The sequence below is a fragment of the Ceratina calcarata genome, unplaced genomic scaffold (assembly GCF_001652005.2).
Source record: "Ceratina calcarata isolate Rehan_Ccalc_2016 unplaced genomic scaffold, ASM165200v1 scaffold576.2, whole genome shotgun sequence".
Lineage (NCBI taxonomy): Eukaryota > Metazoa > Arthropoda > Insecta > Hymenoptera > Apidae > Ceratina > Ceratina calcarata.
In genome coordinates, this window is record NW_017176973.1 from 55326 (window position 1) to 81971 (window position 26646).

At 44.5% G+C, this 26646-nt stretch overlaps 1 protein-coding gene across 11 annotated transcripts in view; it reads left to right on the forward strand.

Annotated features, from left to right (window-relative positions):
- The first annotated feature begins 524 nt into the window (after window positions 1–524).
- Window positions 525–26646, forward strand: part of Rdl (Resistant to dieldrin) — a 79011-nt gene continuing 52889 nt past the window's right edge. For all 11 annotated transcript variants that reach the window (XM_026817414.1, XM_026817412.1, XM_026817413.1 and 8 more), the window contains exon 1: window positions 525–808. In XM_026817414.1, coding sequence (XP_026673215.1) covers window positions 675–808 — 134 coding nt within the window. In that variant the 5' untranslated portion in view covers window positions 525–674. The remainder of the gene's footprint in view (window positions 809–26646) is intronic.

A 26646-nucleotide genomic window follows, 5' to 3' on the forward strand; every position in this document is an offset into this window, starting at 1 on the left:
TAAATAATCGAACGTATATACTTAATCTGTGAGGCCGTATTCTGTCGAATCGAGGCCAGACAGGGAGGAGTAAAGAAGATCGTGCATAGAAAGGGAAAAGTAAATATCTCGTTGTGATCTCGTCGTCATCGCGAGTGACAGAGCGGTGAGAGAGCACTCCCCGCGTGAGAGAGCTCGACGAGATACCGGTCTCTCGAAGCTCGGTCGCGAGGAAAAGGAGATCGTTGTGAAGGTGATACGGTTTTCAGCTGCGATCACAGTGTTTCCGGGGGGAACGTCGAACGCGAGTGTCAGTGAAGCCGAAAACAGATCTGGGTGAAATTTCAAGTAGTAGCTGACATTACCGGACAGACCTGGCCCGAAGTAATAGAAAGTGGATGTAAAGGGGAAAAAGTACGAGGAAAACGGGAGGAGATAAAAGCAGACAGTGAGAGCAAGACGGAGGTTGGAGGGCGGGGCGGGTGGTTGGAAGGTTGGAGGGAGGGTGGACGTGGTGGAGGAGGAGGAGGAGGAGGTGGTATAAGGGGGGAGGGTGAGACGCGGACGGCACGCAGAGAGGCGCCGGGTCAACGCGCCAGGTAACAACGCCTCAGGACACCCGCTGACGTCCTCGCCGACATCCTTGTCGTTGTCGTCGTCGTGATCGTGAAACGGCCACGCTACGTGATTTCTCCATGAACGTCGACAACCCGTTTCGTACCCCGGATAATATGATGTCCTTCCACGCCGCCTCCTGGAGCTTCGCCCTCCTCGCGGCCACGATCGCGTTGCTGCCCGCCACGCATCGTGCTCCGTTCGCGCAAGCTGCGTAAGTACCCACGAACAATTTATCTTTCGTCCCTTCTAGCTTATCACTCGATGCGTTACGTTCTAGTACCCGCCGGACGCTAGGCACGTTTCATGTTTGGAAGACTGATAACTCAGGCGAACTGTTCACGAAAAACAGTAAACGTACGCGTCGATGACACGGATGCGTAATAGAGAAATCCGGGCGCAATGTTTGGCCCCGGAATTTACACGCTAGAAACGTAGCCAAGCACATCTGTGAATCGATAGCCACTGAAACTGTTTGCGGACTTGCCGTCCGCGTGTGTGCGAAGGTCTCTTTGAACTTTCCGCCGTTTCCACGTCGAATCGGCCGAAGTTGATGTACAGGTAGACTCGCACGGCGAAGAGACAGAGTAGTCACGCGCGCACATTAAGCGAACTCACGAACTCGGTAACTCGAGTTCCTCGGCAAACTCTTCGGGAACAATTCCTGCCCCCACCCCTCTCTCTCTCTCTCTCGCTCTCTCTCGCTCTCTCTCTCTGTCTCTCGCACTGTATGTACCTTGTCGTGACCTCGGACGGACACGCGGAGTCGAAGTTAATCGACGAAGCCTAATGTGCCTAGAATACCACGCTGGCAATCGATAGCCTCGCAGCTGATTCTACGGCGCGAGCTAGGCGCAAGGATTTAATTAATGATCCATAATCCTATATCTCGATTACGTGTTTCGCCTGTGGGGAGCCGGTGCATGCAGACCTATCGGAGCACGCGAAATTGGTCGATAAACGGGCTATAATGGGCACCATACAGGGATGAAAAACGAACGCCTATCTCTATCGCGTTAACGCGCCCCATCCCCCTTCTTCTCCCCCCCTCCCCGCGCCCGGTCTCTACCCGCGTCGCGTTCGCGTTCAATACTATGTTCGCATTTTCGTATCATCCGGCCCCCGAATCTGAATACGTGCATGCGGATTTCAAGTCCACGTGCGAGACCGTGCATACGCGGGGCATCTATCTTCGACATGGCACGGCCAACAATATAGTATATACACTTACACGTAGCCGAGAGGTTGTACAGCCTTCTTCGCCGTCTGGACACACGTTCGTGATTGTATGTAAATGAACGGAAACACTCAGGCCACGTTGTATACCCAGACGTACGACACATCGAGCCGGCCGCAGAAGCTCTTTCAATGATCACAATGACGCCACCCCTCGTGACTCGAAGACGACGGCGACGCGAGGCGTCGCGCCTCGTCGTCGTCTCGCGCTTTAATGGACGAGCCGCGGCCGCGTTCGTCTATTACGTTAAAAAGTTCATTTGTCAAACGACAATTACCCTGTCGATCGCCGCATCTGTTCTCCTGTAATTAATGGACACCGGGTTTCCCTTTTTTTTTACCACGCGAGGTATGTGCATCGCAATTCCTACCTCCCTTTAAAAATATTAAAACGCAAACGATCCACTTCGTAATGAAAACTTTTACACGCGCAGCATTGGTTATATAGCCAATGGTATGTATTATGAAAAGTATCTTACTCTGTAACTCGCAATATGAGATTACGGAACTCCAAGTAGAACGAGCACACTAAAACGGGGATAACAATGGGGTTTGCAACACGATCAACGGTCCTGGGAACGTAAATGCGGCATAAGACTGGCTTTGTAACGTTTAACTACCGAACGGAATGTACATTTGGTTAATAAATACGCAATCGTTAGCTGCGTGCGTGTGTGTGTGCGCGCGCGGGCAACGTAGGAAGGTTTAGTCGGTTCACAGACAGTGTCTTAAGAGTAACGGCAGCAGCGAGAACAATGGCGAAACTGAAATTAGTTGTACCGGATCATCCCTTCTTGCATTAACGCGCGATCCGCTCCGCTCCTCTGCGTCACATGTGTGTAATCTGCGACCGTTCCTGCAAACCGAGCGGCTGGATATCGAGCGCTATTTTCTGACAATGTTTAATACGTTTACTTATCACCCGCCGCAGCTCTCAGTGACAGCTTAATCGATTACAATAACAGATTTCTGACGAACTGCACCGTCACCGGGCGGGGGTGGCGTGAAATTTTTAGTGAGGTCGTTTCTTTCGCGTAATTTCTTGCCGAAAGGTATTGTTCATAAATTGTTGCCAGGATCTGGATTATAATCCTGAAATATGTCCGGGGGATAGAGGCAGATAAAAGAATGTGATTAATGACTTGAATGCTCTTTGGTAACAAAGTTCAATTAATTTTCATGTCAAATAACTGACGCTGGGAATTTTTAGTTCGATAAGGAATTATTTATTTGTTTACTCGGACGCGAGGCGGCCAGCTCCCGGACAGTAAATCTTGCCTGACGTTGCAAGTAATTTTATATACGAGTGAATCCGACCATTATTAGTATATCATCGGTAGGAGCGATTTGTTTAGGGCTGAGAGGAATTGGGGAAAAAGAGGGGAAGGACAAATCAGGAAGTATTTTCGAGGGAACAGCGGAACTAAATCCCGGAATGGAAAGCCGTATCTTTGGCCAACGTACAGCCGCTCATCCAATTACGTCGGAATCCTATTGCCATCCTGTATATCCTCTGTGTATCGAGTGTTTACAGAAAATCGCATCAACAAAATCCTCGTTCAATCGACGGCGATATTAACTTTAGCGAGGGAGGCGGACTTCGGAGGCGTTCGCAACGATTTCGGTCCGACGAGCCGCGTCGGCGACTGCAATCTAATCCAGGAAGAGGGCGGAAGAGGGTAGTTAGGTATAGTCGAAGGGATTATCAATATTTACGCTCTCCTCCCCAGCGAGCTCACGGCTCTGGTCGTTCCACCTGTTTTCTCTTCGAGGGCCGTGCCTCTCTGTAGCCTCCTCCAAACCCCTACGAGTACCAACCGCGGACGTTCTGTAGTGTGGTATCGGTGATCGCAGTAGAGCACTCGAGCAAGAGGGTGCTCCCGACGTGGCAGAGCTCCAAATCCTCCTACGCTGCCACCCTCTCGCACCGCTGTCGTTACCACCACCGCCTGCTAACTCCCGCTTCTCCTTCGTTGCACGTCAGCCTCGCTCCTGGACCACCCGACACGTATCAGCTCTCTTTTTCTCAGAGCAGAGGAACAACCCTTTTCCGACTTGTCCTTCGCCTTCCACGCCCCTTCCATATCTTCCCTCCTTTTTGCGATCCTGCTCCTGTCCTTTCGGATCCCGCTCCCGTATCTCATTCTCCAATTTCGACCACCCGGACAGAACTCGAGCTGGAACAGTATTTTCTCACCATCACATTCATTGACGTTTTCTTCTTTTTCCATCTGAACGAGACCCGCTTCGCAAGCATACCGGTCAAAGATCCATAAGGGCGCACGGGTCAGCATTTCAGCGTTCCATGCTCGAACACGTCCCCGATTTCATGATTGAAACGAGTCTAAAATGGGTTTCACGTGCACAAGGAATACGAAACAACGTTTCTTCGAGCGGCACGAAGCTTCGGGCTAAACGGACGTCCATCGCTCTGTGTCGCTCCCCGCTTTCCGCTACTCATTCCCTTTCGGGCATTCGAGGTCACAATTTTAAATGTCTTCCCACGATCTTTTTTTTTTTTATGCCGAAGCAAAATCTTCTATCTCCGAGTGCTCGGAATCGTGGAATACAAACACGTAAACGCACTGATAATATTCAATGCGGGGAATTTATTCTTTTGAGAGAGGAAAGAGTAATTAAAGAATAAACGTTGCGAGCAATTGAATGCTCGAGTGGAACGGGATTACTCGCGGAACGCATTCGCGGAGGTTCAGCTCGGTCTAGCGATGGACGCGACAAAGCAAGAGTCCAGAAGCGCGTGGGTGTCGAAGATCAGAGGGTCTCTGATCTTGGAGCACCGCTCGCGGCGGATAATGGTGATGTCGTTAACCGGCGGTGGGTGCGACGCGTCCTCTCTTCCCTCGGACGGGATTCTCCATGAAACCGGTCTTCCGTGGTCGTAAGGGCCGCGTGCTGCGGCAGCTAACAGGAATTGAAAACGCCGCGCCGCGGATACTCGTGCGGTCGCGAATGGTCGTGTTTTTGCCGTGAAAGCGGAGAGAATCGTCTACCGCGGAAACGAGAGAAAACGTGCCAAGTCATTCGGCTTCGTCTGACCCACTTTCCGTCGATCTTTAAAACGCGCGCACTTTGCGACGACGTCGACGACGACGACCACGACGAACTGATTCTCCTCTTTTTCCTCCCTCGTGCTCCCTTATACAGTTACACAGGCTGCCTCGCGTTTTTTCCATCCTTTCCTCTCTCTTTCCCCCTCCCCCTTTCTTCTCCTGGCTTTTTTTCTTCTCCTCTTTTCGGTAGACACAATGACTGACGGTTGAAGAGCATAACTTCTGAAAAGAAATCCCAATTTTGAGGCACGCGCACCGGAGTTGGTCTACGTAGCCTCGCGAGCTTCGACTTTGTAATTTTGCGATACTTCCCTAGGCTCAATGGCCGACGTACTTGTAAACTGGTTAAGCCATTCGCTGGAGATACTATTCGAAACCATCCTCTTCAGTCTTTCAATGCGCCCCTACTAACTTACACAAACGTAACCGTTTTTCTTCGCCTCTCGACAAATTTTTCTCTCTCGCGTATTTGAACGAAACAACAATAAATTAAATCAATTATTAAAACATGTCTATTTACGTAATCTATTATTACAGTTATTTTCTCTATGCCGGAATCCTAATTTGAATTCGCCGATTCTATATATTCTTCGGTACGACGTACTGACAATTAGTAAAATGCTAATACTCGTCAGTTTAAATTGTATTTCGTGTGCTTTGTTCCCCTGTTTACGTTGGTCCACGTAGTGATTGACAGTAAAGCTCCGTTGTAACCGAATGTGCAAATAGTTACGGACGAAAACAATTACACGCAACAATGTCGGACTTCGCACAGAGTGAATTTACTGGCCGACGGTCTGAAAGAAGCCGTGCAGACCGGAGCGCGCAAAGCGCCTTTACTCGAGCATGAACGGGTAAGCAAGGGTATCGAGAGTTATGCCTTTTAAGCCTTCGAGAACGTCGCTGCACGTTTCCATCCCGTTCCATCAGGATTTTCTGTGTCAAATTCTCCGTTCTGTTTTTTTTTTTTTTTTTTTTTCCATAAAAATGCGACACAAAAAGTACACAAAAGAGACAACGGGAAAAAGTTGATTCGCGAAAAAGCCCTGTGATTCCGCGGCGCGATAAAACGGCGGTCGGGGGGACAAACGAAAATTGGAATTCGGCCGAACGCAATTTCGCGCGCATATATACGCAGTCGTTGGTCGGCAAGTAACTGGAAATCAGCGGCCCGTTGTTAATTATCAATGACACTAATGGATAGGATTCGATTGCGATATTGCGAGCGCGCGGTAAATCCGCGCGAATTTCATGATTCACGCGGGTTAATACAGGCGTGTAACTTGGGGCCGCATACCAGTCGCCACGCAGCTTTTAAAACATTTAAAACGCGCGTGCGACCGTGTTTATTCCGCGCCGGCTAATTGGTGGCCCGATTAGCCCATTGACCGTCCCGGCGCGAACAGGCGGAACACGTTCAAGTGTGTGTAATATACTGCTGAACCAAATTAAGAAACCATATTAGAAATTTTAATTATATTATTCCAACGGAATCATTGTGAGGGAGAAAACATGATATTTATATTAACCCCTTGAATGGAAATGACGAGACCAGCTCGTCATAAACTTTCCTCTTTTTCAAGTGCTGACTGAAAATAAATTGTCGTTCAAGGGATTAATAGATAAATATTCAGGGGAAGAAATAAAATTTAAAACCCAACTTTTGTTCTGATATGTTAATCGAGATTGGGAATTCCATTTTATAAATTTAAGTACACGTCAAAATAACCAAAGTGGAAATTCGAAGATATATCATAAAATATTGGTTTTCATGTGATGGTTATTTAATCTTGAGGAAGAAAAATTGTAGAAGTATGAGAGGAACAAGATTTTGGGTCGCGCAGCGATTAGTATTGAACGGGAGCGGAAGCGTAGGGGCAAAACTTGACGCGAAAGGGGGACACCAAGGAGGGGTGGAGAAATAAACGGGCGGCAAACAACGAATCCATATTTAATAGTGAACGATTATTAATGCGCGCATACGAGAGTGATTGATGAAACTACACGTAGCCAGCGGGGTGCTCGCTGTAATGATTTCCGACTACGATACAGCATTAATTCTGAAGTTTCCGTTTATCTTCTTTAATGTGATTTCTTTTCGCGGACGGGGAAGGGAGGAAAAACACGCCGCAAAGGCGCTGCGGAGCGAAAGAAACAGCGGCGTTGGACAGACCCGGAGACTGGAAGGAAAAAAAAAAAAGAGTGAAAACAATGGAAACGCTTGCAAATATCGCGGCCGACCTCAGTATTGTGCAAGAACCGTTTGAAGAATTAATTAGAAACGACCAAACGACACTCGTGTACGTCGCTGAAAAGCCGCCGGCTCGCTGAATGCCCCGTTTATAATGCGCATTATTAACTCTCCAACTTCATTTATTTAGACTCTGTTAATTATGATTTTGAAACAACGCCGGAAACACGAAGAGGCAACCGGGATTAACTTTGCGAGTCGGACGTTACTTTCCACTGATTCAACGCCGATCTTGTATTGGTGATCAGCGTTTTTCCCGTGGCAATTAATACTTCGTACGTAGTGCTTGAACACGATGCTCAATTATATTCTCTTTATGCGGTAATGAATTAACCAGAAGAATGCGCAATGTTATAATTAACTGCGGATTTCATGCATTTATTGAAAAATCGCAGAAAATATCAAAAGTGAAATGCATATTATGATTTATAAAATACAAAAGACATTCCTATTTATATCTGATTTTTTTCTACACTGACATAAGAAATTATTTATTTTGCATAGAAATCCACAGTCTGGTTATAAAGCATGTATGACAATGGAATACACTGTCGGTGCATCGATGACGATAGGTGAAACCGTTCACGGTCTATCGTGAAGTCAGCATCATCCGGATCAATGAACGAACCTTCCCAGTTACGTGGAAATCAAATATTCTTCAGTGACTGCAATATCCGGCGCTGCGGTTCGACCAAACCAGGCTCGACGTATATACCATCGCCCTGCCGCAAATTACATATTCCACGGCAGCGCGGTGTAACGTGATCTACGGGAAATCATTGCCAGAGATCGATGCTAATCGTCCTACGAGCCAACTGATTCGAACCTAACGTCTTTCCAGCTTTATTCAATTATTCAACCGCTTCCACGTTCAATGAGGTCGTATCATTTCACTAACTTTTAAGAAATTCAAAGTGCCTAATTACAGGAATAAATACCAACTAGATTTTAAATGATTTATTAAGATCTGTTTTTGAGAAAAGTATGCTGTATTATTTTTCTTCAGCACGATGCATGAACGAAAACTTTCTTAGTCTTTAAACTTATCGCATCGGGTGATCAATTAAGAAAGCTGCATAGAATAGTTCGTGCAAATTCCACGGAAACGAGCGTGAACTCTAGCGTGTAAACGTTATTAGCAAAGTAATTGCAAACAAAACAGATCCCTTTTATATAGCTATAGTAAAATTCCTCTACCCTAATCTCTTCAAGTGCTCCCTCTTCAGTTCTAAAACTTCCGCCACGTTCTCTATTCTCTCTAAAACTTCCATCCAGCGTACACTGATCTCCCTTAAGAACTCTACCATCCTCTCAGCAGCACAACAGTGCTCGATACTCCGGCTTTAACGCACGCACTCACACACAAGCATTTAATTGAGTTCATGACAGAAATAATTCTTGTTAATCCTTTTTCGCTAAAAGAGAAAAGTTAAACGTTCGAATAAATTATTCATCATGTACTGCGACAGTCATAAGCGTCTCTCCCAATTAAAATAGAGAAGGACTAATTAAATCGTTACATTGTAAATTTCGAAGTTTCTTATTTTTCTTACGAAGCCTTCGAAGTTTTGTAACGACGTTTTATACGTGAAATGAACACTTGCTGTAGAAAAATCAACGAACGTTAATAACACCGTTTAAAAATTATGAGAGATCGGTTAGGATCGTCGAGCGCGAGACACGACGGACGCGCCGATGGTCACGCGATACCAAGACATCCCCTGGTTCTGAGATTTTCGTACACGAGCTTCGAGCTCGTAAATTCGTGCACAGGCGAAACGATTAATTGCGGTCGTTCCCTCTTGCAGGCGAGCCCGCGACCGTCTCGTGACAGCGTCCGTACTTTTGAATTACTCTCAAGTTAATGCCCAGATTGCAGCCAATTTTATTACCCACCGTCATTTGAAAATTATGTCACTCTAGGTATAATCCCTGTTTGTGGGCAATTATAATGGATTAAATAACAGTACTGTTAGTTACGGTAGTGGGTAATTATACATGATAATAAAATAAATAATGCATGGCCACAGATAACATTGTTATTATTATATCCATTCGACATACGTACTCCATTTGTTTTATCATAACTCAATACGTCGAGCTGTATTTAACGTAACACAAATATTATATGAAACTGTAAAACAAGATCATAGACATTGTCTGTTATCTACCATGCAAGATAACTTATTTACGAAACCGAAGGATACTAAGCTCCTATTTTTAATGACTGTCTGTGTGAAAAATCTTTACTTTCCGAGGGACCCTCGCTGCCAAGAAATTAAATCCAAGATCTCTCGAGTCGCACTAAAGCCCGTCTGCGAATCTGAAGATGAACATTTTGCGAAAGAATATAGCAGTCAAAGAACGAAAATCGCTCGGAAATAACGATACCGGAGTGCGGGTGAGTACGTTCCGCGGCAGACGGAACGAGTGCGCGCGGTGCATTCGTCCCTGGCGAGAATGTGAACGAGGAAGGAGAGGACGAGGGTCGCGGCGCGAGGCTGAACAGAGAAAGGAGAGGCGAAAGTAGGAACGGAAAGAGTCGGCATGGCATGAAGCGAAACGTTGGTCGCTGACTACTGCTCCGCGGGGTGGATGTCGGCCGGAGGAAGGGGCCGGGGTGCGTCGCGGCGAGGGGATCGAGGGTCGCGGGAGGTCGAAGGGGGTTGACGGAGGTTGTGGGTGGTCGGAGGCGAACGGGAGTTCTTCGCGTGCAGCCTTGACATGGGCCAGGAAATCAATGGGTCCTCCAACACCAACGCAAACTCGGTCAGTCCAGCGGCGCACACGGCCCATGAGTATAATTCGCAGTCGCACGCGGGAATGTTCGGCATTGTCGGCGAACGAGCCGATCGATCGCAAGATCCAATCGAGGAACGCCTCTTTGCTTTCCGTACGAGCCGTTTTCTCCGTTTTTTATTTCTTGTTCGGAGATCCGGCGCGGACGGAAGGAGAGGCTGGAAAAGGTGGAATTGAAAGCTGGATGAGACAAAGAGGGAGGGAGGGAGGTGGGGTTAGTAGAAAGCGATACGAAGTGCCGACGGTGGTTCTAATGTAGCTCCCCAAGATCGTGACCTCGATGAAGCGTTCATTATTCGGCACACGTCAGTCGATTATCGAGATCGCCGGATGCGTTGTTTCTTTGCCTTTTGCAAACCTCGCGAGGGAGACGGTCTTTATCAGTAATGAATGTGTAATTTCGTTTGAAGAGGAGCTTTAAAGGTTAATAGAACGGGGGACAATAGACACGGGGCGATATGTTGAACGCGGAGAATCGTGAATTCTCGAGGAAGCATGTAATACGGTTTAACCGTCGATGGATGTTTGAAAACCCGATGTAATAAATCGAACTCGATAGAGCTTTTAGTTACAAGGTAGAGAAGGATTCGAAAGATGATGCCCCGAGCATTGTCTGTAATTTGATTCGTATCGGCGGCGCTCCGAGATTGAATTTCTCGTTGCGGAAGGGCGGGGGGATAGAGCGGAAAAACTGGTTAACGCAGTTATCGGAGAAAAGTAAGCTGTAATAGATCGATTCGCGAGCACACCTCGCGGTCGGAGATCTCGATACAATGTCCATTGCAACGTCTGTCCCGATGACGGCGGCGATACCGATAGCTGGGAAATGAAACGACGTTTCGAAGGAAACGTCAAACAACTGAATAAGGACACATTGATCAGTAATGGAAACACCGAGAACTTTCTTCCGACTTTCTAAATCTATTTCTGACCTCTCGACATCGTCAACGCGCCTCGTAATCTCTACTTTCACGTTCGCCAATCAAGTCGACCCATAATCACGTTTCGGTTTTATAAAATTTGTCGATCATTACTTTCTTTTCACTTGCGTACAAAATTATTTATGAATTGCATTGAAAACCACTTGAATTGCATTGAAAACCACTCGAATATTCGAACGAAACAGAGTTGTTACACTCGGTACGAAGATAAAGTCCTATTAATTACGGATTTCATCGAGCATTGTCAGAAGCATGTTGAAAGACGATAAAATTGGAGATTCAAAAGTAATCCCCAACGAAAGGTATACGTCGGAGTGGCGGAACCTTGACAAGAGTGCGGCCAGGGCTGCCAATCAATGGCGAGGACATCACCCTCGGCGACTAACGTCTGCGTCCTTGATCGTTCGTTCGCCGTTACCGCTAAAGCGGCTATTCGTTCTAAACGATTGCAGTACCGAGGACAAACAACTTTCAACTATAACACGCTTTTCATTACGTTCCATCGAAAAAGGGATCACTCGGCGTTACGAGTTTTACGCAAAGTACGATTATATTGACTCCTTGAGACGAGAGAAGGTACTTGAAAGCTCAGTATATAGCGTTCCCTTTGTGGACTGACATAGAGAGGTATTACGATTTTTAAATTAAGATAACTTTCTGTCGCTGCTGAAAATGTACGAATTATCTATTTTACAATTGAATTCTGTCTCCACTTTGTCACCGATTTACTACTTCATCAAAAGATTCCAGAAGGCGTTTAACTTCGAAGAGTCTCATCAACCACCGTCGTCGCTTTCCCAGATTCGGCGTAATACTTCAAATGAATAATCATTTCCGCGCGATGCTTAAAGAACCGGGAAGAAAAAAGGATTAATCACGGCGAAAGACATTAGAGCTCCGAAAAAACGACGTTCGCCGATTGAAGAGCAGAAAGAACGGCGCTTTCTCTCTCTCGCCGCTTACCCTTTTCTCAATCCGGCGTGGCAATAGGATCAGAAGCAGCGCGGGGGCGTTTGTGCGCGTGTGTGCGTGCAACGAGGCATTCGGCCGACCGGAGCAGAGCGGTGCGGCGTAATGTGTGCGCCTGAGTACGGGCGGTGTAATAAAAGAGCTTTCTGGGTCGCATTAAGGTAATGCTTCCATGGCGCGCGGCTAAGCGCGAGCGAGGGCCCCGGCTGAAAGTTAGGCGAAATGGCGGAACAACGAGGGTCGACGGACTTTTCGGCGTCGTCAAAAGGCCGACTCGCGTGATCCGTATCTCCTTCGCACCATCTTTCCCTTCCTGCCGTCCAAAAACTACTCTGTCCAATGAGCAAACGAACTATGCACGATTGTATAAAAAAAAATATACCTGTTAATCACTCAAATTCATTTTCTGAATTAATTTGGCAGATATACCTACATTCTAGTAGAATTTTATTTTATATAAACACGGACAACAATTTAATTCCTTAGCTTTTCCAAAGAAACTTTCTTCAGCTCTATTATTATTTAAAAATCAGTTCCAACCATAGCGTTAGTAAATACGAAAACGGATGGGATTCGTTTAAAAAGATATAGACAGATCGACGGAAAAAAATGTTCGAGCTGACCCGTTAATTAATCGAAAGCCAATAACGCGTCTGATAAATTATGATCTCCTTGTCGATCAGCCTTTCCTCAGCGCGCCTGGTATTGTCATTACTTTTTTTCCTCTCGTCCGTTTAGTTTCTCCTCACTGTTTCCCGGACGAACTGCATTCAACCCTGAGACGTCGATCACTGCGCGAACGCGCTATAAATATAATAACGAACCGAACGGGCGAACGGTGGAACTAGGAGCGTCATTGACTAGCTAGACACACGGTGGCTACTCGGCAGCAGCGTGGCGAGGCGCGGCGCGGCTAACTTCGCGGAATCGATTGCGTCTATGTCAGGGTCGCTCGTTCCCTTGCTTATCTAACGCGCGCGTCGAGTTCTTTTCAACTTACGAGACCGTCGTGGTCGTGGTCGTTGTTAACGACGTAACAACGTCTCCAACACCTGACGTTTCACGCTCTTCCGTTCCGTCGCATCGCGTCGTACTTTCCTTCGTCTCCATTCAAGAAGACGTCGTGATTCTTCGAAATTTCATTCACGCGCAGCGCAATTCATGCATTCCATCTACTCTAGAACTTGGCTCGTACAAGAACAAACGGTAAACCTGTTCCGTTGCTGTCGGCGAGTGAACATATTTTTCGGATAGTCGGTAATTAGGCAAAACAAGTGAAAGAGCGTTTTAAAGGAACCTCTCGGGCTTCGTCCGAAGGAAACCTCGGCCAGCCGGTGGTTAAAGAACATCCTGTCGAATGAATTGGAGACACAAGAAGAAGAAGGAGGAAGGAAGGAAGGAAGGAAGGAAGGAAGGAAGGAAGGAAGGAAGGAAGGGTAGGAGCTGTGACGAGAGGCCTCTTTTTCGGGTGAGCATTACCAAGAGGGTCTGACGGTGGTCGAAGCAATCCCCTAATTGGATAAAATTCAACGGCAACCCGGTAACTGGTAATTTCCCTGCAGCAACGTAATTACTGGCCCGTATTTACGCAGAGGTCTGCGCGCGGTCCAAGGCGGTGGCGGCGCTTTGCTTGCGCTAGCCGTTCCTCCGCTGCATAGACCACCAGGTGGAAAAAAGGCAGCAACACGCACGCACACGTTACACATTAGCGTCTACGTACTTATTACATACATAGAGGAAAAGTGAGAGAAAGAAAGAAAGAGAGAGAGAGAGAGTGGGAGGGAGGAAGGGAGAACGTATGCGTGGTAACGGCAAACTCTCGCAGAAAGTGTATAAAAAGCCATCGCAATCTCGTGGTATACTGGCACGCTAATGGGGCACTGATATAATTAACTGCTATACCTACGCTCTTATCGAACCCTAGCGACGCGACGTTGCCGCCGCCACCGCTGCATACCTTGAATAAAAATAGCGCTAATCCGATATAAAACGGGTAACGCTTTGATATCGGTACACTCCGCTTGTAAGACTGGCTGCGCACCGGCACACACGCGACCACGTCATTTTCTTCGGTTTCCCTTCTTCGCGTCTTACGTCAATGCGCAATCTGTGCTTTTGCGTATTGCCTTACGCCCCGTGCCTATGGGAATTTCGTCACAATTTGGGAAACCGAGGAGAATTGCCCGACTTGAAGTACAGTAAGGAGCCTTGAGCCTTAGAGTGTTCCAATAAACGAAATAAGTAAAAAATGTGATAAGACGATATGAATTGTCATAAATGTACTTATATGAGCTGGTGAATCTTTTACAAAGAGCATTAGTATAATTATAAGTATGTATGTATATATATTTATTAATACAAAATTTAGATGATTTTGTTCATTAAAAAATTAATAAGGCATACAATTGGAAAAGAGTCCAGGGCACCCAATGGTATCAAGTTTGACAATGGCGAGTTTGAAGAGTGCAAGACCCTGGAATGATTAGAGATGCAATGGCAATGGAATCTGTACTATTCCTCAGGAGAGAATCCTGTAGCCTTAAAAATAAACCGTGACTTTGGTGCAGAGCTTTGAGACTTGAGACCTCATTATAAGACGCAAGAATGCAAGAATCTCCAAACGGGTTCCTGACCTTTTGTGCCGCTCGGACATAATAAAGAATTAATTACGAGCGACCGGGATAATAAATTTGACGATACAATGCGACTGTCATTTAGGACGTATAATTGATCTCGAATATAATTTAATATCGCGATATTTAAATCATCGATTGTCATAACACGGCCTGTTCGGGTTACAATTAACTTCTATCTGGCTAACAGCTAGCCCGAAAATTTCCCGTTTAATTGGAGCAAACCGTTTTCGGCCGACCGGAAAGCGATGTTCATTACGGGCGGACACAAAAACGGACCGGCGGCAGCCGAGGGCAGTCGACTGGTGAACTCGAATACATATCGTGTCTTGCAAATTACGTGAATAAACAGCCGTCGAAATTGATGTTGATTATAATGATCAATGCGGCCGAAGACATCAATCGCGCTCGCTAAACTTCGCGAATTAACCGTTAATTAAAACATCGCATCGACGCGTCGAGTGTGCGACACACAGGGCTACGTTTCCGTGCATATTTCATTCTCCCACTTCGGCCACCCGTCTCCCCCCTCTCGCCCATACCCGAGTGTTCCCGTGTGATTTTATGCACGAATTAACCCATGATTGGCGCGATATAATCAAAAGCGACCGCGTTATTTCATCGGAATATTCTAAAATTATTTGCGAACACGGTGGCCATTTACTTAACATGTTGGACACTCCACTTTTTACTCCGATTTGTTTTGTTTATGAAGTGGGGACAACAAATTATTAATATGCACTGAAGTTTTTATCTCAGCACAGTATAAGGAAGATATTTCTTGTATCTGGCAACTGGAGTTACAACTTCTGTAGCTACGATTTACAGAAAAATTGCAAACGACCGTATTTATAGCTGACGATGAGGGCTACAACTTTCGTTTGAAACATTTTTCGCTAACGTCAATAGTTAACGAGTTGTTTGCAAAACACGAAAAAACAGTTTTTGCGAAATACTGATAAAAAAAAATGGTTCCTATAAAAGTTGTAGCTTTCGACAATGCCTACGAGTTTTGTTTCAAACATTTTTCGCTAACAGTTATTTGCAATAAACGGAAATTTCGCAAAATCTGAAGGGTCATCTCGGAAATTGTTTTTCTGAAAATTTCGAGAAATGCTTCAAACAAAAATTGTAGATACTACTATCACCTGCGAAACAGGTCATATACAATTTTTTCTATCTCGAATACTTCGAGAGCAATCGATTAATTAATTTGTCCACCGTCAAATACTTCTTACAATTGAGTCTGTTGAACTCACGATCATTTATAGTACAACGGAAGGCACAAAGGATGCGAGCTAAATTAATCAATTCGTTTAATATCGCAGTAATCGGATAGAGACCTCACCGTGAAACTTCCATCGAAAGTTACACAAGCCCACGTGGAGTAATAACCGGGTGGCATGCTTGCACAGCGTTCGCTTGATCGGGTGCCCTTCGACCCAAACGTCCCTTCGATTGCCCGCGTTACGTTTCGTCGCGAGATTGCGTACGGATCGAATGCAACGCGGCGCACCTTGAATAGAACATGAACGGCACGCAGACCTTACTTTCCTTATCAGGAATCGTGGCACGGCGCGGTATCGCGCGCACGTGAACGTTTCATTGGAAATTTTCCTTTCGATCCACGCGCTCCGTATGTGTACAGTTTAATTAACACGCAGCCACGATCGTGCACAGTCCATTCCGATGACACTATATTCCGTAACGCGTGAAAATCGCCTGGGCTAAATGATATTTGCACGAATTACTTAGAGCCAAGAATAAGTTTTAACGTTACGTTTCTAAAAAATGAAATTTTTACAATAGGCTAAGCTCAGATAACTTTCAATTTTTTAGATCGAATGTTCCATAGTTACAATCCTTAATACTGAAAATATTTTGAAGTATTTAATAGATATTTGGAGTTTTTAACCCGAAGTTAATAAATAATTGAGTTATATAACAATTCCAATATGAATGTTGCAGTATATATTTATCAAATTATTTTTCTATAAATAAATCATTAATTTGCAAAATAATAGAAAATCCTGTTTACGTAAATTCACCATTGGTAGATTTGACTATCAGCAACAGGCACAAACATACAGCATAATAAATGCATAGATGAAGTTCACATATGTAGAAACATGTGAATGAGGAGAGCGCAGGAATTTATGTACGTCGGATAATTTGAAAGTTTTGATCATTAAATTAACCAACTTTCATGGACCGTACTTCCGTAAAATCCGACTTCTCTATACTGGTTCTCACTAAGTTTTACGTAAAACTGTAAATTCTGCGTCTAGCCTAGATGGCCGAACTTTGCGTTGTACGCGACCTGGATTAATTCTCGAATCAGTAGTTCTTTTTACAATTGCGGAGCTCGTGGCACTCGCAAAATTCTGCGAACAAGAATTGTGCTTGAAAAGGTTAAAATTCTTTATTCCCATCTTTTCCTTTATTTCCATATTACATTACGAGTGATTAGCACTTTCTAGTCACATTACTGTGACATGCAGTATTTTCTTTGACTATAAACCTAAATATTTCCACTGTTAAAACAAATGCTTTATTTAAGACTTATTATCTCGTACTCCTAAATTTTTCTCTGACTACAAGAAGATTAATAATATTCTTTTAAATGACCCGAGATCAATAGCATACATAAAAACTGTATATAAGCAACGATGGATAAATTATAATTAATGGAAAGTAATTAGCTCTGGTATTAATTTGACCGAAAGTCTGTCCGGGCAACGTCCAAATTTACTTCTGAATGCGAAGGAGAATTAATGACCCGGCAGAGCTGTCACGTGTGGCGTTAAATAAGTGCGCCCACGCTTTATGAAGATATTACACAAAGTGCTAGCAACGCGTCGATCGATACGACCACACGCTGTAGGTACTTTTGTTTTACTATTTATCAAATTGGATATAATAATGTCCCTATGTTATCCCTCGTTGTAATCTCTATCGATCAATCACGAGGCATGAAAGACGCCTACTTACTACCTCTATCGCATAAGTCATTGATGCTCGTCGTACAAGAGGTTCTTAAAATACAACGAAAAGAATGAGCGAAAGTTACCATAAGCGAAGAAATCGTGTCTGTTCATTTTCGATTGGTACTATCATTTTATTGCAAGTAAGTAAATAAATATGAATGGCAAGTATAATTGGGTAACTATAGAAAATATAATTTAATGCTGATTTCAGTTTCGTTAAATATAATTTTATGACTGATAAGAGATATTGTAATAAAGCAAGCCTCCTTCAGGTTTTAAAGATAAATTCGCTAAAATCACTATTACAACTTTTAATTTCATTGCATTCAATACCTTAGCTTTCTCTAATCGTCAAGTCTGTCCACTTGAAAAATCTTGTAAAATATCGGCCGAAAACTGTTGACTCGACGAGAGGCGAAACCTCCATTAACAGAAATCCATTTCCATCAGCTATCAACGGCTCGTGTAATGCGGTTAATTCCTCATCCACGTCAGCTACCCGGAGAACGAATCCGCGTGTAGAGTAGCTGCTAACATTGAAATCAAAGTAATCCTGGTCGCTCCTTCGAGCCGACGAGCGTCCACCTGCTCTATACGTCTACTATTTCCCCTTTCCGTCCCTTACCAATCCGCGTAGAACGCCGCCGGTGCATACAGAGCTTTAACCCGTGTGGACATGCACGGAAGCGCGGAGAGCGCGATTACGTCGGCGGCAGCATTATCGGAAAGTGCATTACCAAGCGCGTCGATCGCAATTCCTATGCGCGCGATTTCCTCCGACCGCGCCGCGCCTCGCCTCGCCACGCCACTCCGACTGGGCTGGTGCTTCTTGATCGACGCTCAACGAACGGACGAGGATTAACGAGCTGCCGATTATAAAGGCAGAATCGGGGATTTCGGGTGTAATTACTCGTCCCCTGGCTGTTCAGCCATCCCGACGAGACGGACTGGCTCGAATTTTGGGCTCCGTTTACGATCGCTGCCGATTAACGAGCCGATTCCCTGCTTATTCACGGATTTGGCTATTTAACCCCATTCCCTTTCTCTATGGGTGCACGCCGACGCAGTTACACAATTTATTCCCCTATTTTTCTATTGTAATAATGTATTTTGATAAACAGATTAATACATAGTATTATATTAACATCTGCTTTCAATCGTTGATACTGAGAGAATTAAAAAATTGTATAAAAATGGCGTATTTATGATATAACAATGAATCGTCAAAATATTTTTATTAGTGTCCTAAAATTCATTTTTACCTAAAAAAAAATTACGAATGGAGTACAGTCAATGATACTGATTTTGCATTAAAGGAGAGGACAATATAATGGAACATTAAGATCGAAGAAGATTCGATAATAAATTGACATTTGAACATTACAACAATTCCAGCAATGCAATAATTTTGTCAATATTGTATAATATGCGAATCAAAGGTATCAGAGGAATAAGCAAAATGGAATATAAAGTGGCCACTATCGTAAACGCGGATCTTCATTGCGTGTTGAAACCGTCCTATAGGTAAAACTGATGGCAGTTGTGTAGCTGTGCTTATCGGAAGTGGCCTGATACGCACCGCTTTGCCTTTTCTCCTCGTGTTCCTACACCCGAACTGCCCTATTCGAAACGACAGCAATAGCCTTGTTGCTAAACACCGAGCCTTTAACAATGGAATCACACTGTTAATTGCATTCCTTTAGGATTAAAGAAAAATGGAAAAACATAATGTTTTATTATTACTACTGTCATTTTAAAGAGACCAGAAAATTATTGTTTAAATAAAAATTATCTGATGTCACAGAAGAATTGATAGACTATTCCCATATTTCTATATTACATTATATGCAAGTACTTCATTTTGTTAATCTGTAAATATTAAATGTGTGCTTATCGGAAATAACAGCTTATCAAAATTTTGGCAGAAATTGTACAAATGCCGCTCCGCCGTGTTTTGTGATGAACCAGACGCGAAGAGAGGTGCGAAATTAAGTTAGGCAGGGCTGAATGCTCGCACAAATTGATTTCATTTTGTACATTCTGGCACGAATACGGGCGGCTCCGCGTTCCCAGAAGTCAGACTCGTGATTGGCAGATCGAAGTAAGCCGCGTTCACGTTAGAAGAAACCTGCTCCATTCGCGCGGAACGATAAAGCGGAACTTTATGACAAGGTCTCGGTACAGCACTCGCGTTGGAACTGCAGTTCGCAAATCGTTCCAACTTTGTAAGACGGCGACGCGACGCGACGCGACGCTGTTCCCGTGAACGAACACTACCGGTCGATGCATCGCGGGATCACGATCTCGATGTCGCCCTATTCCACGAGAAACGCTCGTTGATTAATATTCATTCGCATTCAAGTGGGAAACGTGTGTATTAGTTAATTAAGTATTACATGGAACGACCGCGTTTCCTTAATGGAAGTATGCGAATAATTTACGATATAACTATGGAAAGTTTGAAGCTTTTGAAACCAGACAAGGAATTTTTAGTTTGTATTGTAATTTCAAACAGAATTTCTACAGTATTTTTTACTTGTAATGCCGATCAATTTTTAAATTTAATTAATAATTGTTTAACAACTAAAACAAGTACAGTGACGTTCGAAGATTTCTAGGCTACATAGACATTGCTCTAACAATATAGGCCAAATTCACAAACTCGGCAAACGGCCGCAGGAAATAAAACCCAGAAACGACACTATCGACAGAGGAATCGTAGAAAGGGGGTAGGCGCGGGGCGGGGAAAAAAAACAGGACGATAGCGTGCCGCAGCTGCATTTCTTCCGGCGAAAACCGAAGCCGAAATGAAAAATGTTATTTGCCAAGATCACAACGGAGCGGCGCGTATATACGGGCGCATAATCCCCCGTCGCGTCGCGACGGGCTCGAAATCGCGCAATTTCTCTTTTCTAGGTATGCGGCCACTTATTAGAGGCCCCCGGATGATTTGCATGCCACGGGTAGAGGCGCAGCGCCCGATTTACTGCTTATTGCTTATCGATCGCTCAACCGTTCGTTCGCTCGCTAGCACGCGTTTCACCAATTCCCCTCAAAATCATCGCGATTTCGCGTGGCACGTTCCATTTTCCATCGAAGAGACCCATACGTCATCATCGTCGATAACCGTTGTCCGCCTTTATCCCGGCTTTTTTCCGTACCCGGCAACCCGCGTACTCCGTCAGCCATTAAATCACGGTTTAATTAGAACAACGCCCGATCGAAATCCCTTATCGTTACGCCGCATCCCATTTCTCACGATCGATGACAAAATTCTTACACGCTTACTATGTATCATTTTGTTTCAAAGTTTATAGCGAAATATAAAGAATCGACGTTTGTGAGAATAAATTCTAAATCACTTTAAATATTCCTTGCAATATGAAATAAATTCTGAATCTTCATTATTATTTATCTCTATTTTTATCTTCGACGGAAATTTAAATATTAATTGTACTGCGAATACGTATTATTTAATATTCCTCATCAACCAAAAACATATGTGCTTTCACTATAATTCTAAATTAAGTGCCCTCGTGGTACTTAAAAGAAGAAAACGATCAAGAGGCACTCATCCACGTAACAATAGCCATTATCATAAAACAGAAAATACGGCCAACGTTCACAAGTACGGAACGAAGCAGCGTAGATTTATAGTCTTTCATCTAGGTTCTCTTTAAATCCGGATGGAACGTGTAAACGACTGTACGAGGTCAACTCGCATAGCTAGCATAAGAAATGGGCGGTCATATACCAACTAATCTGATCTGTATATACATAGTACAGTCTTCTGAATTGTCGTCGAGGAAAATCTAGGATTGAATGAATAGGGGAAACATTCCCAGTATTTGTAATTTGATCAAAGATCGTACGAAATAAAAAGACTTTTCTCCTTTCATTTATTAATCAGGATTTACCCAGTTTTAGAGATAATTATTTTCCATGACCAGTTGATGACGTCGTAAATGAAATGGTGCATTACTGCCCCAGTGCGATTTCGAGTCCAACAAACGGGAGACAAAAAGAATACATTGGTTGATGTTGACTCTACTCGTAAACCTAGTCTGTGGTTACGTTTAAGGACGACCTGTACCACATTATCAGGCCGAACGACCTATCGCAACGAAATTCTCTTTATCAAACGTCGCTACACTTGCCTCGTTTATTTCGCTCTCGAGATGAAATTGACTTCCATCCGGCGGAGTCGTTTCGAGTTTTATAGGAGTCACGGAAACGGGCGATGCAATTTTTAGTCTAGCAATTAAAGGTTAATTGAAAGCGGGAGCGACTTGATTTTATTTCGACTGAACCACTGGCTGCGAGTGGAGGCGGACAGAGAGTACTCGGTGACTAGAATCCAGTTCGGAAAAGGTTGAAGTTCCTCCAGGGACTCCTTGATTCACGTGTACCAAATAAATCTTACGTTGAACCAGTTTCACGATAAAAGCATTGTATCGTAGTTAAAAGCATTAACAATTATTGATTCTTCTTTGTCATCGAAATTTTTCATCCGTGTACGTGAAATAAATTTTTATTTTAATTTGTACACGTAGAACTTTAGGGAAGAATATGCAAACGTAAAGAACGTAAAGAAAATTACGTTTGAATGTACTAATTATTTAAATCAGTTAAAAACTTTCTCCATACAAAAAATAATATAATATGAAAACAATAAAAGAATCAATAAATACTTAATTAAATATACTTTTATGAAAGCAACGTTCAACGCAAACAATAATTACATTTCTCATTTAACGCGGGTAAGGAAACTTGTTGATGAGTAAAGACAAAAAAGTAAACCGGTGTCAATTATCGGTCCCCGTGGCGAAGGGTGCGGATATTAAAAGATTGTTTCATCATCTCGCGGCGCAAGACGACATCGTTGTTTCCCATCTTCAGTATCATCGATCTCGGTTAATTATACGAGGCACACCGGCGATCTTTAATAGCTTTAATAACGCGGCGACGTCGCGGACGACGTAAATCGCTGACCTAACGTTACGTAGCAAGTATAACGACTTTGTCAAACGGCACGTAGCACGCGGCGTGTCTATCCACGGGCAGGTTATGCGCTTTTAAAGCTGTCCAGAGAAATACTGGCCGCGCCTCTAATAGCCGCCTTTGAACGACCCAGTCCAGGTTGAGAAACGACGAAAGTGGGATGTTTCAAACTCGAGTGGCGGTAGTGTTGCTTGCGAGTTCCTATTCCAACGGTCGAGGGTTGCTTATCTAAATTTCCAAACACGTCGCCTATCCCGCGAATAAGCCGGCCGCAAGTTGCAATAAAGACAACGCGAATGTACTTGCAGATATATGCGTCGATTAAATCGGAAAACTTTTATGTTCCCTCTTTATACTCCCAATGACTTGTTACATTTCCGTAAGATAAAATAAAATGACACTATTTCTTCGAACTCCTCTAATAATTACATTATCACATGATATGTGATAATTTCTTATTAATAAATTACTATTTACGTTAAAAATATAATACAAGAGTGGTTGTCTGAATTTTTCAAAGAAAACAATAAATATACACAAAGAACTATGCAGATTTATGAATATTATGTTGATGTTCAATGATGAACAGTTTTCAAGAAGTAATAAAAGTGCTGACTCAGAAGTCGTGAACTCGTTAAGAGAAATAAGAAGAAAATTAATAAAACTTCGGAAAAAAGAAAGAGGAAAGAAGTGAAACGTCGTAAGAAAACTGTGTCGATTTGCTACATAAGAAGCTCTTTCAGATCCGCGTAATTTCTTTTCGCCCCCACGCCGCTGACAATGTACGTCTCTTTTTGTAAATACCAGTCGTACCAGTGATTATAGCAATAACACGAGGGAAACGTTCTTTGCCGCTTGGACGAAAAACTTCTTATCTAGGAGAGTTCTTGGGAACATCGCGTGTCCGAGAGATAAGCCGACCATAGAGTCGCAATAAAGACAATGAGAAGTTGGTTCCCCGAGTCCCGGAGGCGAGTAGCCGGCCGGGCCACGTCGCCGTCGTGACCGTCGCCGTTCTTGTTGTTGTAGTCATTGTCGGCGACCGTTATATCTTCGATCTTGGTTAATCGTTCGCGTTCGTGATCGCCGTCGGGACGTGTCACGGTTAAAAAGGGCAACGAGTGGCAATAAAGACAACAAGAGAGCCACGTCTTTGTTGGCTCGCTGCGTATCTGCGATCTCTCTTATTCATGCTGACTGGCGCGGCCGCCGCGCCGCGCCGCTCTCGTTATTTACGTCCATCACTGGTGAACACGGCCACGGTCAAGAGAGCGGTGAATGGCGATAAAGAGACGACTGTCATCCCCATTGATGACATTGTAACCCAAGTGCGATTTCGATTCCATTCCTAGCGTGCTTTCCCATTCAAGTATAATAGACCGTTCGAATTTGTTCCATCGATTTGTGAAAGTAGGATTAACGATTAGAAAGAAATAGTAACATTGTTGAATACTTTATCTGCACATTTGATAGATGCGAAATGAAAGTGATATAAAAAAAATTAATTCGTAACAAATTTATTAAAGGCTTTCCCTATTATAAAAATTTCTGAATTTCACGATATATGAGGTATGAAGAATATTTAATAATTTCCATTAAAGCAGTCAACGTGAATCAAAAATGGAAACACGCAAGCAATTCGAATCGGCGCGGTTAAACGTGGAAAAAGAGTGATGTATCGTCCACAGTAGGGGCGAAAGAAAACGAGGGGAGGAACGGTGGCCATAACTCAAACGCGTCCCGCTTTCCACGATCTTAATTTTATATTTCATCGCGTGCACGCGCATCTATCACGTGCCAAGTCGCCCCGGCGCGGCTGTTGGGATTCCGTCGTAAAACACGTAAAGTCGGTCGACTCGCGTACACGATCGTATCTAGAACCGTGATCCTGGAACGATCCCGCGTGTCGCCAGCGTTGTGGCTACGCCGTAAAGAGCCCGGGGACCTCGAGCACGAACCCAGATTTTCGCCGTCTTCAGACAAAACCATCGAGGAGGGAACGCGGGACGGAGGGGGGGATGGAGGGACGAAACGTGGAGGAGGTGGGTTCGAACGGAGACAAAGGCAAAGGGTGCTGTATTCTTCGTTGAATAATATACGCGCTTGCCAAGAGGCTGCAGGATAAATGTAGTCGTATTTGCACAACAATTTCCAGCGTGTAGCTCTTCTACCGTGGGTCCGTTTGCCGAGGGAGGAGGTCGACGTTTAATGAGCCGTGTCTTGCCCTCACCCTCGCCCTCGTTCCCATCCTCGTCCTCGTCTTCGTTCGCGGAGATCGTTTGACGTTGCACACAGCCTCGTCCTTCTCTTCCGTCCGGACAGATACGTATGTATATATCCGGGTCAGCGTGAAATGTTATCATGGCCGGACACAAACCGGCGGGTTCGACGTGGAACGAAATTGAGATCCAGCGATTGTCGGGAGATTTGTTCGCCGGGAATGCTTGGGGATCGCCGCCCCCCGCCTCGCCTTTCCGCGACTCTTCCCAACAGATGCTGTTCGAGGCATCTCGAGTGCGAAACGAGTTCCTCTCGTAGAAAACGTTTCTAGTTTAGCTGACTCGCGAGTTAGTTTTACAGAAGAAAGAAGCGGCGGAGTTGTGTGAAAGGGTGGAGGCGGGGTGAGGTGAGGGCTCCCGAGGAAAAGGTGACACAGCGGAGTAACTCAATGGGTTAACGAGTAAAAATTCTTTAGAAACGGCGGTACATAATACGGCGTGGATAATTCCCGCGGATTCTTCATTAAGAACGGCACGGCGAGCTCAACGAAATCATTGAAATGAATCCCTGTTACATGCATTTCAATAATTAAAAAAGTTGTTTGTTATTAAAGCGCCGCTTTACTCTATCCGGCAAGAAATCCAAGAAAATATCCTGCGGCAATCCAATAGGTACTTAAATGAGATTCTTGAGACTTTCACGGGCCAGGAGCTTGCAATTGAATCTATTAGAATCTCTTTCTCCCCCCTCTCTATATATCTCTACTGGCTATAAATCCTGTCCTCTAGAGCAACAATTCCAACGCTTTGTCGCTTGCACAACTATGTACCTTCATTAAGGCTATTAAGATTAATAGATATTTGTGAGGAGAAACGTCCAATTATAAATTTTCATAACTTCGAATATCCCCAAATATTCGTTCAGCAATCTTTTATGCCAATCTTTCTGATCATAAACGAAAATAAATTATTACACTTACTATTCTGAATTATAATTTTGATACGGTGAATAGGTTCAGATTTTCGTCTAAAACTATCTCCCGTTTGACAATCGATAACAGATGCTGTGCCGAATATACGGTAATCGTAGAAGTGAAGATTCGAAAAACCTTTCGAGTACCGTGGAGCAAATTGTAGGAACGCCACGGCTGCAGAATCCATTTCGAGGGCCCTTTCTCGCCCTTTCCGTGCCGACGTTTCTACCCATATTTACAATCTAAACACGCGAACTTTCGCCACGGAAAGAACGCTCGAAATGTTTCCCTCCGTTAAAACGTTTCGACTCTCATCGTCGAAGGATGTTTACAACAGACGCGCTGCTCCGTACCTCAGGATGTTATTCTTCCCGGGTAATTTGTAGTCAAACGGTAATGGCGATCAGAAGGAGATAGCGATTTCGAGCGTCGCCAGGGTGACTCGGGTAATGGGGCTTCCCTGCCTTTCTCAGCGCAGACCGACGCTCGGTCTCGGTTACCTAAATACCGGAAGTGGTTGCCTGGAAAACGACCGCGCTCTCGCGACGCGATAGTCCTCTCCTTAAGTCGACCCGAAACAAGAAACACGAAAGAAAGAAGGAGGATTACGGTTTCGCCCGCGCGCAACCACTGTTGCGTCCCGTCACCTGACATGCAAAACAGGGAGATTAGGTTTTTACTCGCGCCGCCGTCTTGAGGTTAAAAGCATCGCCGCTATCCAATTCCCTTCTTATTGTTCTCGCCCGCGAACTGACACCATACATTCCCCAGTCACAAACGTCACGCCACTACGCTACTAACTAGAGAATTTTACGTTCTTCTTTCGCCGAGGCGAAGGCGTGCGCAGCGCCCGTTCCCATTGAATTCGCCGTTTCCCTAAACCCTTTAATTACGATCTACTTTGAAAACATCGCCGGAAATACGCGACAGACTTAAGGACGTATAGGCTATATACTTAAACAATGCTAGCA